Genomic DNA, 19,651 nt, shown 5'->3' on the forward strand with positions numbered 1-19,651 from the left:
GGGACAGCGGGTGTCCAGGTTGAAGCGGGACAGGTTCGCACCGGCCACAGGGTGAAGCTTGTTCCCCGTGGGGACGCTGGACCGGAGGCACAGGCTGCCGGGGGGGGGAAGGCTGCGCAGCTCGCATCCTCGCCGGTTTCCAGGACCCGAGCGGACGTAAGCCCTCAGCCGCCCGCTCCGACGCCGCTTCCGAGCCGCAGGCCGGCCTGGAGACCCGCCGGGCTGCCCTCCAGCCCGGATCACCGCCCCCCCCGCCCCCCCCCCCCCCCCCCCCGCCGCCGCTCCCGCCGGGCCGGCCGGTTCCCCCCGCGCCGCCTCGGCCCCCGGGACCGCGCGGCGTCAGCGCCGGCTGCGGCCAACCAGCGCGCGCGGCGCGAGCCCGGCGCCCCCTCCCCTCCTCCCCCCCCCTCCGCCACGCGCCCGCCCTGCCTATATAAGCCGCGGGCCGGCGGCGAAGGCGGGAGCGGTGTGAGGAGTCTGACGGGACGGGGCGGCGGCGGGATCGGCCTCCCGTCAGCCGCGGCGGCCGGCTCGGCCCCCCCCCCCCCCCGCCCCTCGGTGTCCCCTCCGAGCCGTCGCCCCCCCTCGCCAGCCGGGATGTTGGCTGTGATCGCCGGGCTCCTGCTCGCCCTAGCCGCGGGCGGCCGGGGGTCGGCGGCGGGGGACCAGGAGAGCCCGCCGGGGAGCCGCTTCGTGTGCACCTCGCTGCCGCTGGACGCCGCCGGCGCGGGCTGCCCGCTGCCCCCGGTGCCCATGCAGGGCGGCGCGCTGCCCCCCGAGGAGGAGCTGAAAGCCACGGTGCTGCAGCTGCGGGAGACCGTCCTGCAGCAGAAGGAGACCATCGGGAGCCAGCGGGAGGCCATCCGGGAGCTCACCGGTAAGCTGAGCCGCTGCGAGAGCGCCGACGGCAAGTCCGCCACGGGAACGTGGAAGAAGGAGCTGGGCAAGGGCAAGGACACCATGGGCGACCTGCCGCGGGACCCGGCGCAGGTCATCGACCAGCTGAGCCGCACCATGCAGACTCTGAAGGACCGGCTGGAGAGCCTGGAGGTAGGGCCGGGGCGCGGGGTGGGCCAGCCTCCCCGCCCGCCCGCTTAGAAACTTGGGACGACTTAACGTGTAACAGTGGCTTTGGACCGCTGGGTGAACACAGCTAGTGCGCTTAATCTTGACGGAGGTAAATCCAAACCGGTCAAGCCCTGGGAGCGAGTTGCTTCGTTGGCTTGTCTGGTTTTCTTGATTACTTATCTGCTCGCTTTAATGGTGAAAAACCTGAAGGGCTCCCCTGTGAATGTGTTCCCCCGCTGCGTGGGGGGACATTATGGTTTTCCTGCTTGTCACTGGCTTAGTTTCTGTATTAATATGTCTAAATCTCTCTTTCTGGGAATGTGACTTTGTGGGGTTTGAGGTATAAAGCTGACGTCTTGGGCAGTAAGACCTTGGCATATGGTGCTGAACAGACCGGTGGTAATGAGGAGATTGTGTTGGGCAGATTGTGAAGATAAGATCATGTATTTAGAGCTGATACAGAATAAAAAGAACCTGATTCTGTATGCCTGTGAATAGAAAGGGGATTTGGTCTAAGCCCACCGATAAGTGATTTCCATGAGGCTGTGGACAGTGCCTGTGGTTGAGTGGCACTCATGGAAATATTTTATAGAGAGTATTCCCACAGGAATCGTGCTGGATGTTGTTTTGCTTTCCACACCCTGAGAGCTACATGCGTGTCCTCCTGCTGTCCTCCAAACAGTCAGTGGTGATGTGAGGATGGCGAGTAGCTTCCTAATATTCTGAGAGGTCTAAACACTCTGGGCTGTTTTTCAATTACAGTTTTGAATGATCTGGTAGCGTAACATCCTTTTATTACTGTTGCTGTCTTTCTGAGGCATTTTTTTTAGGGTTGTAGAAGAGAAACTCCACTAGAATAAAATGGTAGGTGGAACTGTTGGTTTTGTAGTATCCTTAAAGATACCAGTGTTATCTGAAAGAGTGTGGGGCTTTCTTTTTTCTTTTTTTTTTTTTTTCCAATTTAAATAAAAATACTTTCACTGGCTAAGACTTACAGTTGATCGAAAGAGGATCTGACTTCCTTACTCTGCAAATCAAACCTGAGGAAACTTTCATTTGGTAAATTTGCTTTCAAAGTAGCTTAATTTTTTATTTAAAAAGAAATAGTTTTTCTGTTTACTTACGTTGGCAATGTCACTTGCAGTAAGTAAAGCAAAAATTGACTAATGTGCCACGTGTACCCATACTAATGGAAGTGCATCAGACCTGGCTCCCTACATTGATTTTATTGAACTTAAATGTATGAAGACTCCTTCATATGAAATGCTAGAAGCCTCTAACAGAAGTGCCCTTTTGTTTCAGGACCTGTTTAGCTATAGTGCTGATAAAAGCACTAAACATGACAAGTGCTAAAAAGCAATGCTTCCTTTGTACTTGGTGGAGAACTCGGTGATCTTGCTTTCTTCCTTTTGAATCAGGAGCATATCTGCATTTCACAGTTTCTGTTTTAGAAATGACAATTTTCCTTTTCTTCTCATTTCCCCTAAAGCACCAACTCCGAGCCAACGTGTCATATGCAGCACTGCCTAATGACCTCCGAGAGATGCTTCAGCGGAGGCTTGGAGACCTGGAACGCCAACTCCTGAGCAAAGTGGCTGAGCTTGAGGATGAAAAGTCTTTGCTTCATAATGAGACGTCAGCCCATCGGCAGAAGACAGAGACAGCCTTGAACGCATTGCTAGAAAGAGTGTCTGAACTAGAAAAAGGTAATCTGCACAGAATCTAAATGCTTCCCCATGCTGATTAATTTTGTTTACTCCCTCCTTCTAGTGCAGTAGTCTAAATGTGGGCCTTGAGGGAGAGTTAAGGCACTGGACTAAGTAGTAGGTGACAGTGCAAATACTTGGATTCCCTTTTTCCTTTTGTCACAGGCTTCCTTCTTGACAGGTCTCTGTATGGCTTTGGATTTCTGTCTCTTAATTTGGCATATGTGGGTGGTTAACATGAAACTCTGAGTGTTTGTGGGATGAAAAGATCTATAAGGAGGTAAGTAGAAATAGGAAGAAGTATGATACTGGTGTCAGGTAAATAGCTAGATAATGTCTAAGTAAAGCTGCCTGCCTTTATTTGGACTGAAAATCATATGGGCTAAATGTAATTAGCACAACTGCCTTTGATGTAATGAATGGCATTTTATACCAGAACCATTTCCTGCTGCTTTGGAAGTATTTCTGGTGGGCTTTTCTTTTGTTGCTGGTTATGACATTGGGTAACTGCAGGTACTTGAATTGTGTCCTATCCCAAGCATATAGCCTTTAGAGTTTACAGTAGATTACACAATGTGCCACTGGGGGACACTCTCTTAATCCTAGTCATTTATTCAGATACTTAGATTAATTATTACTGAGATCTCTATGCTTGAGTAGAGTCTGTTTATTTGAATTACAAATGCCCATGGAAATGAGCCAAAGAACAGAACTATCTTTCTGTATTCACTATATACACCTACAGAGTGGACTGTGTAGGACTAGAGTACCAGGAAATATCACTGCCCAATCCTTAAATGATTTTCCAAGGTGAATAGGCTCTCTGCTTAAAAGCAGCTTAATGGACATGCTTTCAAAATGGTGCAAACGTACATATCTCATGAATTTTAAAATGCAACCTAATGGATCCATTTGTGTAATATTGTATCTATTTTTTTCATTTAAAAAGTGTGAAGGAGGGGAAAGGGGAAGGAGGCAGAAGAGATCCTCTATTGGCTCTGTCACTTAGTGTTTTCTGAGAGCAAGATAAAGCCTAAACTGCAACTAAAGTTCTGGAGAATTAGTGGCCTGTTAATGTCTTATGTGGCAAGTATTGCTAGTCCTTGTCTCTGAAAGATGTGACTCATATCAGCAAGTCATCAGAAAGAGAAGGGGAGTGGTAGGAGAACAAGAATGTGTAATTTAGTTAGGTTAAAAACAGCCTGTTCCCACCTTTATTTTTTTTGTGTGGGGAGAGAGGGCTGTCTTAAGTCTCCAGGGAAGTGAAGAATTTGGGCCAGGAACCAAGACACAGGCTTTCTTTTAGTTGTGTAATTTGCTGTCTATTACAGTGGAGTTTAGCTGTTCTGTGCCTTTGTTTCCTCTGTCAAATCAAAGTGAGGGTAATAATCTAAGAATTAATGATTTTGTAGATAAAATGCAGACAATATTTGAAGTGAACTGACCTCTTGAAAATAGTATTTGTATTGTGCTTTTATTTTAAATGCCATATTGTTTAGCATCTCTTCCTAGCAACTAACTAGAGTGTCATAAGCTCCCCATTGCCCTGAGGCTAAATAAATGGAGGAAAACCCCTAACTTTATAAGGTAACATTATGAACTTTGAATTTTTTTAGTCTGTAGTTGTGACAGCTGTCTTTAGTTACCAGTGGGGCAGAAGAATTTGAAGTTTGTACAACTGTTGTGATTCCCAAAGTCTTCTGGTAATTCCTTCAACGGTTGTCTCCACTGACAGCAGTAGATAGATGATGCATTAAAAAGCAGGACTGGGTGGAGGAATAATCCTGCAACATTTAAGTGCGTGGGCTTAAATGTGATTCCTAGCTTGCTGGAGACATGAACAGGTCACTTGCTATGTCTAAATATATTTTCTCCATCTGAAAAGAGAATAACAATATTTCTTGCCCATCTTGTCCCAAAATAATTCAGATTCTTTAGGAAAAGGATTGTGTTATCCTGTGCATGTGCCCATTGCCCAGAACAGGAGGATCTTGTTATCATTTGGAGTTGTGGATATTTTCAAGTCATGAGAACAAACTGAAAAATATAAAAAAGATGAATATTGTTTGTTCTTTTCCAAACCATTATTGCTTCCTTAAGCTCTTTCACAGAGTGACTAATGCTCTTAATGGAGTATATTTGGGTTTTTTTATATGTGAGATTGGTTGTACCAGCCTAGTGGAGGTTGCTCCACATTAGCCCTAAGACCCTAGGGGCTTTTTGCTTAGAATTTAGAATATTTCATTTTTTGGTCTGGAAGTTCCTCAAGACAGATGCAAGCATCAGACAAGCTTTTTCTTCTTCCACCCCCTCGTTCTGTGAAAAATGCAGTCAAAACACTTCAGTTGCTTCTGAGAATGGGAACTGAGAGAATGCCAATGGTTTAAAAATTCCATATGAGAATTGTGGCAACCTTTTGTGATAACAGCTCTTCATTTGGATTGAAGTGTGAAGTTTGGCAAGGGGATTGAATTTGTTTCAGGAATGTGAGTAAAGGAAATGAGTGGGACTCAGAAGAACAGGTTGCTAAAAGGTTGAGGGTGACACTACTACAGAACTGTGGGATTTTATTCTGTGGCACAATGTGGGATTTCTCTCTTCTTAATATTTCTAGAAAATTACTTGTAAGCAACTAAATCAGAAATATACACAAACTATATAATACACAGTATTGCAACTTCAGAACGTTTTGGTCTTAAGGGTTCTCAATTTCACAAAAAATTGGAATATCTCGCTGGTTTTTATCACATCTTTTAGAAAAAAACTATTTTCTGCTTTTATATTAAAACAAACGTCTAATGTCTTCATAGTTCATAACTTTATATTGCATTTTTCTTTGGGTCACTTTGAACTTCAGCTTTGTTTTTGTTCAGATCACCTCCTGATTCATCTACGGGACAGAAATCTGTTCTACTGAATTTAACTCTGCTTTCTGGAATATATCAGCTTTTTCCTATTTCAAATTGGCCATCCAAAAGGAGAGCATCAACCTGTTTCTCAGCCTGCTATCTGTAAAATGGGGATGCTGCTGCTAGCTCCCTGTGTAGCAGTAGTAGGAAAAGAAATACTATTTTTGAAGCGCTATGATGCTTTAATAATGAGCATACCAGAGAATCCAGGTTCAGTAACAGTAAATATCTTTTAAAACAGTTTGAATTGTTTGAAATAGGCAGGCCTCCAACCATGAACTAAACAATGAAGGAAGAAAATATTTAACAGTCTCTCATTAGTTCTCTGCCGTCTATATTTTTGCTCTAAATGAGCAGGAAAAATAAACTAAGTAAATAGCATGATGTGTATAAAACCTATTTTTCTGTGCTGCAAAATCAACATTCAGTAATACCGCTTCAATTTTTTTTTGTGTTTACCTCTCTAAAGTGATTAAAATTCCAAAGATTCTCAATATCAATTATTTTGTTTCTTAACCTGAATTACAAATACATTGTTTTGTTTAGTGTTAAAGGTTTTTCTTCCCCAATGTAATTCTAGGTAACAGTGCATTTAAGTCACCTGATGAATTCAAAGTCTCCCTTCCTCTTCGCACAAACTACTTATATGGGAAGATCAAGAAGACTCTGCCAGAGCTGTATGCTTTTACTGTATGCTTGTGGTTGAGATCAAGTGCTTCTCCTGGAATTGGCACTCCATTCTCATATGCTGTTCCTGGTCAGGCTAATGAAATTGTCCTCATAGAATGGGGGAATAATCCAATTGAACTGCTAATTAATGATAAGGTGAGAACTGACTAACTCTTCTTTATTGTCTACATAATCAGAATAAGGCCTGAACCCTTGGTACCTCTCTAGTAACTCTTTCATTCTCTCTTGAGAGAAGCCAGCTCTGGGCCTTTGAGATGGTAGCATCTACTTGTCTGTTGTTGTCCATCTGTTTGTTGCAAGTTGATAAAAGTACTCGAAACAAAGTGTTGAGACAAAGCAGCATGACATTTAGATCTGTACACACTTATGCATGTCCTCTGAATTTACAAGCAGATCTTGGCTTCTTGGTTTTTTTATGAAACAGAAGCAGTATTTGAAGCCACGCTACTGCAAAACCTGTGAGATCTAAGCCAGTTGCAGTATTTCTGTCTCTCTAATCCTAGAAGTTCAGATATGTTAAAATGAATTTTGCAGAAGACAGAGAGCAAAAGGCATGTAATTGTGGCTGATTTTGTTACGCTTAGTGACAGAACATCAGTTTAAATACAATTTTTTCAGACTTTAGATACAAAAAGAAACACTTGTCTCACACTACTACATACCCGTGATGGTTTCTGGCAAGCTTCAGAATGAGGCTTGAGGAAAGCAAGACCCATTGAAACTTGGCATTAAAACAGATTATAAATACTTCCTTTCTCTCCACCTTCAGTTAGGTTTCCTAGTAACTCCCTGCTCTCTGAGGGATCAGGTGTTTACAGATCTACAACATGACACAGGTGGTTCAGTCATGTGGCTAGTTAAGGACTTTAACAGTCTTAGCATCCTCCTAAATCAGTAAAAGTGAAAAGCTGATTATTTTTAGTTGCCTGTGGAAGAGAAGGAAACTTGAGTCTGCTTATCTTTAGCAGTAACTTTTTATCTTTGATATTATGTCAGTACTATTAATGTTCTGTGAGGCTTTTCTTTCTCCTACATCACAGCTACTCCATAGCCCACTGCACTTGTCTTATATGGAGTTGCAAGTTTTCAGATCAAATTCCTAAAGGATCATAATTCCTTCTTATCTGGAGCCCTGCTTAACAGTTTCCACAAGTTTTACTGGGAGCAGGCAGATCCGTTTGTCAGAGTTGTTACTGCAAATGGTGCAGGCAAACCTGAGATTTTAAAAGAAACTCAACATGAGCACTGGATGGAAAGTTAGGACTAAGCACTGAGATTTAAGCAACAAATGCCACAGTTTAGTATGCAGGATCAGTGGACTGATAGCAGCTTAGACTCTGGTACTTGTTTCACTTGATTCTAGGTGAAACAAAGGCTCACATCTAGAATAAAAAGCATGGCTGTATTCCTGAATACAGGAGAGCTGGGACAAAGTAGAAAGATGTGGACTAATTTCTGCCTCTGAAATTTTTGCTTCTGAGGACAGAGTAAATACTGTCTCTTTTTAAATGTTGTGCTTGAACTGGTAGACTTTGTTTGCAACATGCATTGTTCTTTGGTTTTTGTAGGTTGCCCAGCTCCCTCTCTTCATTAGTGATGGAAAATGGCATCATATCTGTATAACATGGACAACCAGAGATGGAATGTGGGAGGCTTTTCAGGATGGAGAGAAGCTTGGCACTGGGGAGAATCTTGCTCCTTGGCACCCAATTAAACCTGGAGGTGTCCTGATCCTGGGTCAGGAACAGGTGAGTGAATGACAGCATGTTCCAGGGTTTAAAAAAAAAAAAGTTAAATTAAAACTCCCCAAACGAACAGCAGCTGTGGGAAAATTTCTTTGTTAAACACTTGGTCCTGTTGTATAGACAGTATCAGAAAGATTAAAACAAAGCAACAAACGCTTAATTCAATCATACATTGGTATATTTCATTTCATTTACTAAATATTCAGAATATTCATGTTGCAGCTATTCCTATTCCCACTCTGAATGCTACAGTGTGCAACTTCATCAGTGATCTGAATAATGCGTTAAATTAAATCCTTTGAGCTAGATTGCTGGTAACTAGCAATGTGGCCACTGAAGTTACAGAAAAGGACAGAATCGGCTAGCACTGTTTTATGAGCAGTCAAAAAGGAGCTTGCTGAAAGTCGACCAAGTATAATTGCTTTGATTTGTTTAAATTTTTCTTTTTAATTGAAGCCAAATTGAGTGTCCCCCTTAGCAGTTTACTGGTTTTCCCCCTTCCTTTCCTCTTTATCCCCAGAATAGTAAGAATGTTAGTCCTCAAGCCCTGGAACAGACCAAGGAAAGTGTGCGTATGGGGGTGAGGGGACCAACAACTATGGGCACTGGAGTGCTTGTGTGTATATCAGGATCTTCTATAATTTGGCCTGCTACGGAGAACTCTGTCCAGACTGAATTCTGCAGCTTTTCAGTATGTAACACATTTTTAGAGTAGCAGAGTCTGTCACTCATTCAGAATTTGATGTCTACTTTAAAGATGAGTCTGAAGTCAAAGGGACAAACTCTAAATCAGACATTTGGTTTCTCATTAAAGATGTAGATAAATAACTTTCCTAATGCAAATGCTAATAAAGTTTGATTATTAGTACTGCCAACAGAAAGCATTCATGAGGTTAAGGATAAGTCCTTTTTGAATACTGAAAAAAAAAAAAAACCCAAAGGATTTTGAATCTTGCATTTCTGATTAACATCTCATCAAGCTGTTGCCTATGAATTGTGTGGCTCTTATCTTCACATTTTTTTCTACCTGTTCTTTGCATGATTATACATATACTAAAAAGAATACTGTAATGAGTAGCAGGAAATAGCCTTTCTCTGGGACTCCCAGGCTCACAACGGGGCAATGAAAAATTAGTTTTGTCCTGATACTGATTTTAGTAGATACTTATCCATGACTTAAGTGACAGAATGGTAAATTCAGAATCCTAATACACTCTGCATAGCAGATGCTCCAGCTCACTATTAAGTGGCTGGCAGCTTTTCTGTAACTCTCTCATGTCATTTGCCTGTACTATGCGTGGTTCTATCCTATGCTATCAGTTTCGTGTTAGTGTGATCACACAAAATGTGTGATTTCTGTCCTTGAGTAGTAGATGGAGCAAGCAAACACTTTTAGTATTATGCACCAGTTTGAATTAGTCATTTGGTACAACCAGAAGAAGCCTGTGTATTTAGATCCAAAGATCGCATCTTACAGGCCCTGCAGACAACTGTCAAGGGCTGCAGTTTCAGTTTAATCTATAGCCATAAAGCTTTTGGAGTAATCTTACATATCTATGCAGTTCTTGCTGAAGTTGTCCTGTGCCAAGCTTGCAAAATGGCTCCTAAATTAGCCTTAATATTTAAAGCTGCCTTCCTGCTCTACTGCTTGGGGGCAGGGTTAGTTATGTATAGCCTTTGTGTGATGGTATACAGTCACTACTGCTTGGTTTGAATTGTTTTGGTGCATTTCAGATTGGAGCTTTTAACTGTTCCATAGAATATCTTGTTCAAAGTAGCCCTTCTAGAAACTTGAAGTTGTTCATCACTGTGACCTAGCTCTGCACCTCATTCTAGCAGTGTGGCTGGGGGGGAGGGTCTTCAAGTTTGAAGAAGAAAATGCTGAAATAACCTTCTCATCTAATCCTAACTCTTGTGTGCCTAAAGGACACAGTAGGAGGAAGATTTGATGCAACTCAAGCCTTCGTTGGGGAGATGAGCCAGTTCAATATATGGGACAGGGTCTTAAAAGCTGAAGACATCATGAATATTGCTAACTGCTCTACCAACATGCCTGGCAACATCATACCCTGGGTTGACAACAACGTTGATGTGTTTGGAGGTGCTACTAAATGGCCTGTGGAGACATGTGAAGAGCGTCTGCTAGATTTATAGCTGCAATTGTTTCCCATTCAAGTGCCCTCTTTAGTAGGACAATGTTCTGTGGAATCTAAAGCACTTATTTTTCTCTCTGCCCTTCTCCAATCTTAACTCCTCAAAAGAATAAAAAAAAATTGAGTAAACTGCCTCAGTGCAAAGATAGCTGCTAGTTTGGGGCATTGAGCCTGACAATGAAAGAAGCACTTCTTGGCTAGAGCTGCCCTTGCTTTCTTATGGCCTGATCCAAAAATTTGCTTTGGCCTGCAGCAGCGTTTTGGTTAGGCCTGAGTTTAGTTCATCAGTCCTGGCAGGAAAGGGAAGAGCCGTGCACATGTTAACTACAGTCCTCCTTTTAACAATGTGCAGTGCTGACAAAGCTCTAAGACTAACAGGCTACATGTGAATCCTTCCTTCCAGTCTATCGTCTCCCCTTTGAATTGAAGCCATTCTTTTTTAGCCCTTTTTAAAGAAATCACTTAATCCTTACACTACAGTGGTTATGGTGCAACTATGGGTAGAGCAGAACAGCCACTGTCTGAGTGCAAGGGTCTTGCTTTTTAATTTGCAGATTAGAAATCCTTATTTTACGATAAGGAGGCAATGTATTTGAGACATGCTATTCTAGTTCAATTTGAAGAAATGGGCTGTATAATCAGCATAGCTCTGTTGAAATAGAGATGCTTCAGGTAAAGGTTCTGTCCCAAAGCCTGTCTTGCTAGCCAGGATCCCAGCGTAGATGGATGGATGAAAGATTGTATTTTCTGTAGGCTGAATGTACTGAATTCATAGTGACCTGGCTTGTAAACTTTTCTCTATTGTTTCTCTTGCTTTAGTCAATGTCTTTATTTTTTTAAATATACAAGCTGTGATTAAGTGAATTTCTGTTTTGATTTGCTTTGAAAGGCCTTTTTATGAGCAAGTGCCAAAGTTCAGTTTCTGCTTGCTGAGCATCGCTCTATATTTTTCCAGCATAAGTCTTCTGCACTGTTTTCTATGTTATTATAATGGTCCTATGTAATATGAAAATGTGCTGGTTTTTCAATTCTTGTTGACTGTCTCTTCTGTAAGCACTGAGCTGACTAATATATTTTTTTATCATTTTCTCTCAATATTTTCCAAACAATGTTGCTGTTTCCTTGGCATTGATGTGACTACTTGGTTTGTGGCTCGCAGATAGCAAATGCACTGTACTGGGAAAGAGTTAATTCTTTTGTTATTTAAAAGAAAAAGGATTTAAAGGGGGGGAGGGGAAATTTATAAAGCTAAATATCATATTTTATTTTTCATATGTTTGAATTGTAAGAATAATATGGTGACAGTCCCATTTGTAGGATAAAGTTACATATTTCCATTAATATGTAGTATGCTGTTCTTAAAAGAAAATTCTTATACTGAACTTTTAATTAAAATGCACTGTAAAATAAGTCTTTTAATTCTTTTATAGTCACACAAGACACTGCTGCTATGAGTTCAGCTACTGTCTCTCTAGACTGATAGAAGTACAGTCCTGTAAGAGTTATCTTTATTCCCTAAGTGTCTTAAATCATAGTCTTCAACCAAAAGTTGCTTAGGGGGATGTGTATGTGCATGAAACCACCACTGGGGAGAGGGTCTCCACATTTGGATGCAGTGGAGTGTCTGAAGCTTAGGCTCAGACCTGCCTCCTACTACTCATAGACGCTAGTCTATGGCATGGCCTGGGATACAGCAGTTTCATTGGAGTGGGAGGGAACCCAGAATTTATATTCATATTTATTTTTACAGTTTTGAGAAGCTGAAAGTATGACCAGTATGGCTGGGTGAAAGTACTGGTTGTAGACAAACCACTGTGAAAAGAACTGTTCAACGATGAGATGACTTGTTGAAATGCAACAGCAGAGGCACTACACTGGTGCAAGTTGTAAAGTGCAGTGTCCATGGGGTCTGGTAGTAAACCAAATGCTCTGCTTGGTAAACTAATAAGTTGATAGTGTTCTCTGTAAGAGAACAACCAGCTGGGGCAGAAATGTTTATCCTTCTCTGGCCATGGAGTGTTTGAGGTTTCTATGAAACATTACACTACTTGATTTCAAATGTTCTCATCCTGATGGGCCTTAAAACAGCCACCACCACACCTACCCCCAGACTTACAATAGTATTTTCCCTGTCCTAAGAAAAAAAACCAAAGAAACCCCTCAATATCCAAAGAATCTGTGTCCTAACATCAGGGAGAGTACAAAATTCTCATCTCACGTGGGCTGAAGACCAGCAGAGGCATCAGCCCCTCCAGTCAATCCACCTTTCTTTATCACCTTTTTTTCAAAATGAACTGAAGGAACTGAAGTCTAGAGTTCTTTGTGCTGAGGACTGCCCTTTCAGGAAATAGCTTTTGCATATTTCACTCTTCTTAAAAGGTGCAATGGTGGAATTGTCTCAGGCACTTTCCTGTATGGCTAGGAGCCTGTGCATGGACGTGGTCTATCATTTTAAACACTAACTCAGTGTTTGGATTAATTTGTTGGTTTAGGGAAGTAGATGGTCTTTACACTTCAATTGGCCATGCTGGTCTTTATTTAGAGTTATTTAAGCACACTGCCAATCTTAGGTCTGTCTTTAGCACTGGCTTTAATAATAAACACCTGAGTAGGAAGCCCCATCTTCATGGGGAGGTGTTTGTGGGTGGGGGGTGTAATTTTTTTGTGCACAGTGAGAACACCTGGTCTGGGGGCTGTTGTTAGGCTGGTGCTGCTGAGTGGCTGGCTGCTTGCTTTCTTGGGTTCTGCTCAGGCTGTGTGAAGGAGGAACGTAACAGAACTTCTATTCAGTGTGGAAATTGATGCTCAAAGTTGTTTTTCTGCTAAGGTATGTTAGGGTGTACAGGTGAGAGGGTGTTTGGGGACATTCATCCTGTTGCAACCTGACCTAGAGCTGGGATAGATCTTTTCTTCTAAAGACTTAGTCCTCTGGGTTTGGGTTGGCTTGTATTTTACTGATTATGTAGCCAAGATGATAGGGTTTTGGGGGGACGGTTTTGGGTTTATTTTTTTTAGTCACCAACTCTTTAGTAAAAGCCAAAGCTAAGGAGTATATATTCCATTGAAAAGGGTTTTATTATTATTTCCTTACTATATACGGGTTTTTTTGTGCAATAGTACCTTTTTCATCAAAAAGAAAAGATGTGTATTGATTTTTGTACCTTTATCTTGCGATGAAAAGCTACAACTGTTATTCTGCTGCTCCACATTCTGAGAGTCACATGGTTTATGTGCATATATAAGCAGATGGTAAAACAGGAGTAAATATTACCATATTCCAGCATCTATACTGTTTATGGAGCGTGGAAGTGACAAGACAACCTTCAGTTCCCAAACTGCTCTGAATATACAGAAGTAATAACTTAGGGAAAGCTGACTGACAGCTACAGCACTTGGAATGTGCAGTAATGCAGATTTCTAGAAAATCTGTTTCTGTTTAAAAACAGACAGAGCTAGGACTCCTAAAAGCGGTATCATTGATCCTAACAAGTCAATGTCTTGTGAGCTGTGACCTGGCTAGGTCTCCAGATGACTTCTTGGGTGTGAATGCTGTTCAGTCAGTTTCTGTATTGCACTGTTCTGTTTGTATATACTTGATGCATTTAATGGCTGTTGAGCAACAAAGGCTCTAGCATTTGGTATGTTTAAATCCAGGTTATATTTCTTCAAAGACAAGTCTTTTTGGCTAACTGGCTGGCTGTTAGAAAATGTAGATCATATCATACGTTTGGTATTTGCTTGAAGGCTTTAGCTACACACTTGCTGTCTGACTAGAACTGAATGTTGCTGAGGGGAGGAGGACCACCTCTGTGCCTCTGGGATCCTGTTGTGAATGGGAGACTGACTCCCTTGTGCAGATGACTTTCTGCTGGGTGATGCTTGCTCATTAAACTGCTAGTTTAGGTCTCAGAAATGCAAGGAAGACCGCAGAAATTCTTGCCAGTAAAGTTCTACTCTCATTTTTACACACACTTCCCCAGTGTTCGAATACATGAGACTGCCAGGGAGAAGCTGATTCTGTTTTGCTCCAGAGAGCTGGTTTCTCTCAGGCCTTTCCTAAAGGTGAAATGCAGGCCAGTAGCAAAGCTAATGCTTTGTATTAGGTGTTTAAAGCTGGCACTTTCTCAATCAAGATATTTTGTTCTAAAAAAATGTTTGTATAACTACAGAGTAGACTTATTTCTTGTTTGCTAATGTATAAGGATTCTTCATCCAGCTGACTTCAGTTATCCAGGTTGGGAGGGAAGATCAGCCACCTTCTATTGCATCATCCTTGGGGGGGACCTGATTCTTGCTAGGTGTGCAGATACAGGAGAAAAATGGCCTGGCTGAGGCTTTTATTACAGATGATCCCTCGATGCCACTGTAGGAATCTGAGGCTAGGCACAGCAAGGACCCCGCTGAAACAGAGATCTGCTGATGAAGAGAGTCAGGTACCATCAAACTCACTGCAGAAATTAAAGGTTTGTATTGGTAGCCATGGAATCTGGGGGTTTTGGAGGTGTTGTGGGATTTTTCCAGAGATATTTTACCAAAATGTCTTTTTTTTTTTTTTTTTTTTCCCCTCCCACAAAATAAAAGCTGGACCTTGATAATGTTCATGGTTTAGCTGTGAGGCTTAAATAATATATGAGTTTTACAGAGCTAAAAATCTTCTGGAAAGAAGTGAATTAATTGCACCCCTGGCTATAGCCGTTTCTAAAAGGCTGCACTTGGAAAAGTATAAATTTGCACAAGGAGTTCAAAGGTCTGTTTCTTTCTCCACAGGAGAGATGGGCTGATGTTTTGGCAAAGCTTCAAATACAGAAGCTCCCTGATGGCTTGATGCCACCGAGAGAAATTGTTTTATTTATTGAAGATGCTTTGGCGTTTCACCTGAGGTGGCTCCAAGCACATGTTTGTCCAAGCAGTTTAGCTCCTAGCGGTGCTGTTCCCAGGTGCTCCTGCCATGTAAAAGATTCCGAGCAGTCGTCTTCACAGTATCGACTTTTTCTCTCGCTGCTGGTCAGCTTGTACTGAATCACAGGGAGCAGAGCTTACCTTGCAAAGGGTGGTCTTGAGCATCTGTGGCATGGTGTGTGCTTTTCTTCTGTACTGAAAGATGTTTGCAAGAGGTTTGCCCTGGTTTTTAGATCACTAAGCTGTTCCCACCAGAGGTTCTGAAGTGCTTATTAAGAATAAGTATTCAGAAAGGTAACTGAATGACTATTTCTTAGGAGGGTTTAGGTGGTAAAGTACTAGATGCTCTTTTACTTTGTATCTTTCAAAACACTTAAACCAGCTTGTGAGTAGCTTAAAATCCTTATGCTACTGCAACAGAGTTGGTCACCTAGGCTTATCTCCACAACAGAAGATTGCTTTCCTGACCTCACCAAACAAAAGGAAACCTATTTAAAGGGCAATCTCATGTGTTAAAAAGAGTATGCTAAAACCTTCTGGGTAACAACACTAGCTAAGCAGGTGATTTATAACTTTCCTGTTTTTCTATCATACTTTCTGATTCGCAGGGGAACCCTGCCATGCCATCGTGCTGTGGTCCTAACGTGGCTATTTTTTCTGCAACAGGAAGCAATTGTTTTTCCTCCCATTTCAGAGCAGGCAGTTGCTTCCTTTCTGGTGCAGAGCTGGGAAGAGATGGTCCTGTGCAGCCTTTGTCTATCTCCGCAACTGCAAAAGGGTCTGGGAGAAATGATCTGCACTGTCTCTTAATTTCGTGTGAGATTTCTCTGTGGGAGATATTTGTGTCTGACAAAACAGGACAGACCTAGATTTACTTTCCAGGGATGGTGTAGCTCACAGGAATGTGCTGTGTTTTAGGGTAGGGTTTCTCTTTTTAGCTTTTCTGCTTTCTTTATGGCAAATTATAAATGGTTGATAAACACCTATAATAAAATACAGATACGCATGGGCAAATCATCCTTTTTCCATTAACAAAAGCTGTTACTGTGTAGAGAGTACGTATCCTCCTAAGAGATCAAATTATTTATAGCAGTTCATTAATTAGCTTTTTCAAGGCTTCTAAGGTCTTGGAGATACTTCCAGCTCTAGGTATAATTGTAGTAGGTAAATACCTCTCTGCATCAAGTATAATTTAATGTCACTGGAAAACAACTGTCAGTATGTGCTTTGGACTTCTGGCCTGTTGGGGGCTCTTGTCAAGTGGAAAATTAGCACCTACAAGGCTTTTGCAAGGGAGTGATCAGAACTTGCTAGTTGGGTAACTATGGTGGCCACAGATATCCAGACAATTAAGGGGGCTTCCAAAGCTGGTTTGGTCACCAGTTTTACTTGTATATATCTGTGCTGTCATCTTAATTCTGAGGCTGTACTAGCACTCTCACCCATCATGACTCTCATTTTGGTCTTGGTAAACAGCGGATCTAGCTCCGCTCTCATGTTCGTCAGCAGCTCCAGTGCTTTTTCTAGTGGCTGTTCTGCTTTTTACTGAGATCCACGCTTTGTGCGTTCCACTTCTTGAATTTTTGTGTGTCTGTTCACAAGTATTTGGCATTGTTCAAATGTGCTGCTATGGTTACTCAGGCACTGCCGACTGCACAGGTCAGCTTGGAAGAGCTTTAAACAAAGTATTTGGGAGAGAATGGAGCTGTCGCTTGTTAATTGAAGACCTGGCACATCAGCTCAAACAAATTACATAGAGGATAATGTCTTTCTTTTTTTCCCTACGCTTGGGATTTGGAAGAAACATAAGAAAAATATTGCCTTGACATAAGTCCAAGCAATGACAGTGGCTGCTGCTGAAAATAGAAACCAGTCTATTTGTTCTGGGAATTGCCTGAAGGCTGGCAGGGCTTTGTGCGCACAAGTGGAAGTAGGATGTACAAAACAGAGCAACCTATTGAACAGTACAGGCTTCCTCAGCTGTGTCAGTGCAAATCAAGCGTAGCTCCATTGATGTGAGTGGGGCTGACTGCAGATCTCCACCACAGCATGACACTTTACGACCCTTGGGAAGTGGAAGGGCTGATACATGATTCTTAGACCTCAGGTTGCCATCCGATGGTTCAGGGGTAAGGTGTTAGCTGCTTGCTTCCGGAGACTGGGATTTTTGGCCTGATAAAGATACAGGGTGCTGCAAGGATGACCTGTTGAGGGCTGTAGCCATGATTTTGATCTTCTGATCCTGATCGAATCTGTGAGCTGAATTGGCATGTGGTGTTGTTTAGGTCCCAGAAATTTAGTGAGATCTGTTCTGTACTGCACCATGGGCAGAGTTTGAAAAAGGATCACTGTAAAGTGACTTTGCAGATGAGTAGTGTTGCCCACACTAGGCTATGCCCTTTAATGCCTTTCTGGTTACTTTACCCTGGAGAAATGAATATGACTGAATTTCCTCTTCTGATCACACCAAAGGCAAAATTTCCATAGACTTGAATGGGAGAAGAACAAGAAACTGTTTGAGACAAGTCTGAGCATGCTGGTAAAAATGAAACAAAAAAATCTGGTGTGACTTTAAAGCTATTTTTGAAAACACAAGCTGGAGTGGGTTACTCTGAATCACTGGAGTCTGTTATGTACTTATTTTATATTTTTATTTCCACTCAGTAATTTTGAGCACACAGTGAGAAAACAAGTCTTTAGAGATGGGTTAGGTATGTTAAAGGGGGGGAATGGGCTAGCATTTGCTGAGCACAATAATTATCACTGCCAAATGAGCAGGTCCCTTTTCTGATACGGCAAAAATATTGTAGATGAGAATTTATATCAAGCCATTTCAGAAAACAAGAGAAGGTGGTTGATTTATTGTTTTAATTAAAATATTAACTTTGCTTTCTTCCTTGTCTGTTTCTGTGGGAAACTGGATGATGCTTGGCATTTGCTTAGTAAATCTTGGGGCAACCGCTTTGGTGGGTGGGTTGTGTGTGGGTTTCTTTGTCTCTTTGTTCTCTCCCCACCCTGCACCAGCCCTTGGGGGAAAGTTCTCTGCAACTGAGGGTGGAGACTAAAAATAAAAATAATCTACCTTCATTGTAATAACTAATAGCAGAATCTTACTAACATCTCTTGCACTGGGTCCTGGTTTTCCATTCAGTGCTTGAATTCAAAGGCCATTCATATACTTGTTTTTCAGCTGAAGGATGCAAATTTTAATGGCATTCATTGAGTTAAGAAGTGGCAGTTATCTTTATGTGGTTATTATTCCCCGTTCATTGTAGCAGACTTCTTGCACTTGAAAGTAGCAGACTTCTTGCACTTGAAAGAGGACAGGGAGGAGGGTGAAGCCAGCATAAACCACTTCAGGGGAGAAGTGGAAGGAAACTGTGACCATCTCGATATGTGTGGTAAGGGGAAAGTTGTCTCTGAGTTCAGCAGTTGAAGTCAGAAATAATGTCTGTTTGTTGTTATCATTGTAGATATGGGAAGAACCGTCTTCCCCTCAGACTTTGCCTAAAAGTCAAGTTTGTATTTTGGGAGGCTGGACTCAGACATGGTTTCAGACATGCTCATTTTCTTCCCATTGTCCTGTGGGGGCTGTGTGTATCAAATCCCTTTTCATTAACAGAAATACAATCATTTCTTTTTCCAGATGCAGACAGGAGTGTTCTAGAGCAGTCTGAATTAAATGCCAAGGTGAAAATGGGTTGCTGTAGAAACCCATGTCAGACTTGCAAATGATTCTTGTGTGCTTCTGGGGCTAAGTTAGCAATAAAGACTCTTCAGCTATTTTTATTTTTTTAGTGGTATCGATAAATGATTCTTCAGTACTAAAAACCAGCTGGAACTAACAGAAGGTGTATGCTACAGTTCAGAAAGTCAGGGAACTGACTGTATGATGGGCTGATCAGGAATCTGCTAAAGCTTTGGGAACCATCCGTCAGCTTTGGTGGACTTTGGATATAGCACCCCTGTTCACTGGCATCTATGCAGTATGCATCATATTGCATGCCAGTTTTTTCAAGTTTACAATAAGGGCTTGTTGATGTGGGGGAAAAACTCCCAGAAAACTGTTCTACAGCACTGCCTTCTACTTTCCCTCTGAAGGATAAAAGGCTGTTGGTGGCAATTATATATAAATTGTGTGTCTTGAAGAGCTGACAGACACTACTTGACTCTGAAACATTGCTATGGCGCTTCCTCAGCATCCCTTTGATACCTCTGCATCTTCTTGGATTAGCAATGCTGTTATAATAATGCATGGCACAAATCTAGTTACGTGAGCTCTTTGTTATTTGACTGTATTCTGAGCAGCATTTCAGATGATATTAAAACACTTCTGTATGCTTTTTGGCTTTGAAAAATACAAATTCGAAACAAAAGCCCATAAATCTTTGTTAAATTATACTTCTAAGAACAGTCTACATGCATATTGTATAATAAGGAAGGTGAATTCCAAATAGGACTTTGAAAATCCAGCTGGAGCA

At 42.0% G+C, this 19,651-nt stretch overlaps 1 protein-coding gene across 1 annotated transcript; it reads left to right on the forward strand.

The window, feature by feature from the left end:
- The first annotated feature begins 451 nt into the window (after window positions 1-451).
- Window positions 452-11,679, forward strand: NPTX2 (neuronal pentraxin 2). Its single transcript, XM_069810170.1, has 5 exons — window positions 452-1,050; window positions 2,558-2,774; window positions 6,264-6,508; window positions 7,942-8,121; window positions 10,045-11,679. The coding sequence occupies exons 1-5, from the start codon at window positions 598-600 to the stop codon at window positions 10,270-10,272; spliced, it is 1,323 nt and encodes a 440-aa protein (XP_069666271.1). The 5' UTR covers window positions 452-597; the 3' UTR covers window positions 10,273-11,679.
- The last annotated feature ends 7,972 nt before the right edge of the window (window positions 11,680-19,651 follow it).

Source organism: Haliaeetus albicilla, chromosome 22, assembly GCF_947461875.1.
Source record: "Haliaeetus albicilla chromosome 22, bHalAlb1.1, whole genome shotgun sequence".
Classification (NCBI taxonomy): domain Eukaryota; kingdom Metazoa; phylum Chordata; class Aves; order Accipitriformes; family Accipitridae; genus Haliaeetus; species Haliaeetus albicilla.

What these genes read in the sequence shown, in the direction of transcription:
- NPTX2 (XM_069810170.1), top strand. Translation starts at nt 598, where the DNA reads ATGTTGGCTGTGATCGCCGGGCTCCTGCTCGCCCTAGCCGCGGGCGGC. An exon ending in ACCGGCTGGAGAGCCTGGAG is followed by an intron (nt 1,051 to 2,557) that starts GTAGGGCCGGGG and finishes TTTCCCCTAAAG; the next exon opens with CACCAACTCCGAGCCAACGT. An exon ending in TGATCCTGGGTCAGGAACAG is followed by an intron (nt 8,122 to 10,044) that starts GTGAGTGAATGA and finishes GTGTGCCTAAAG; the next exon opens with GACACAGTAGGAGGAAGATT.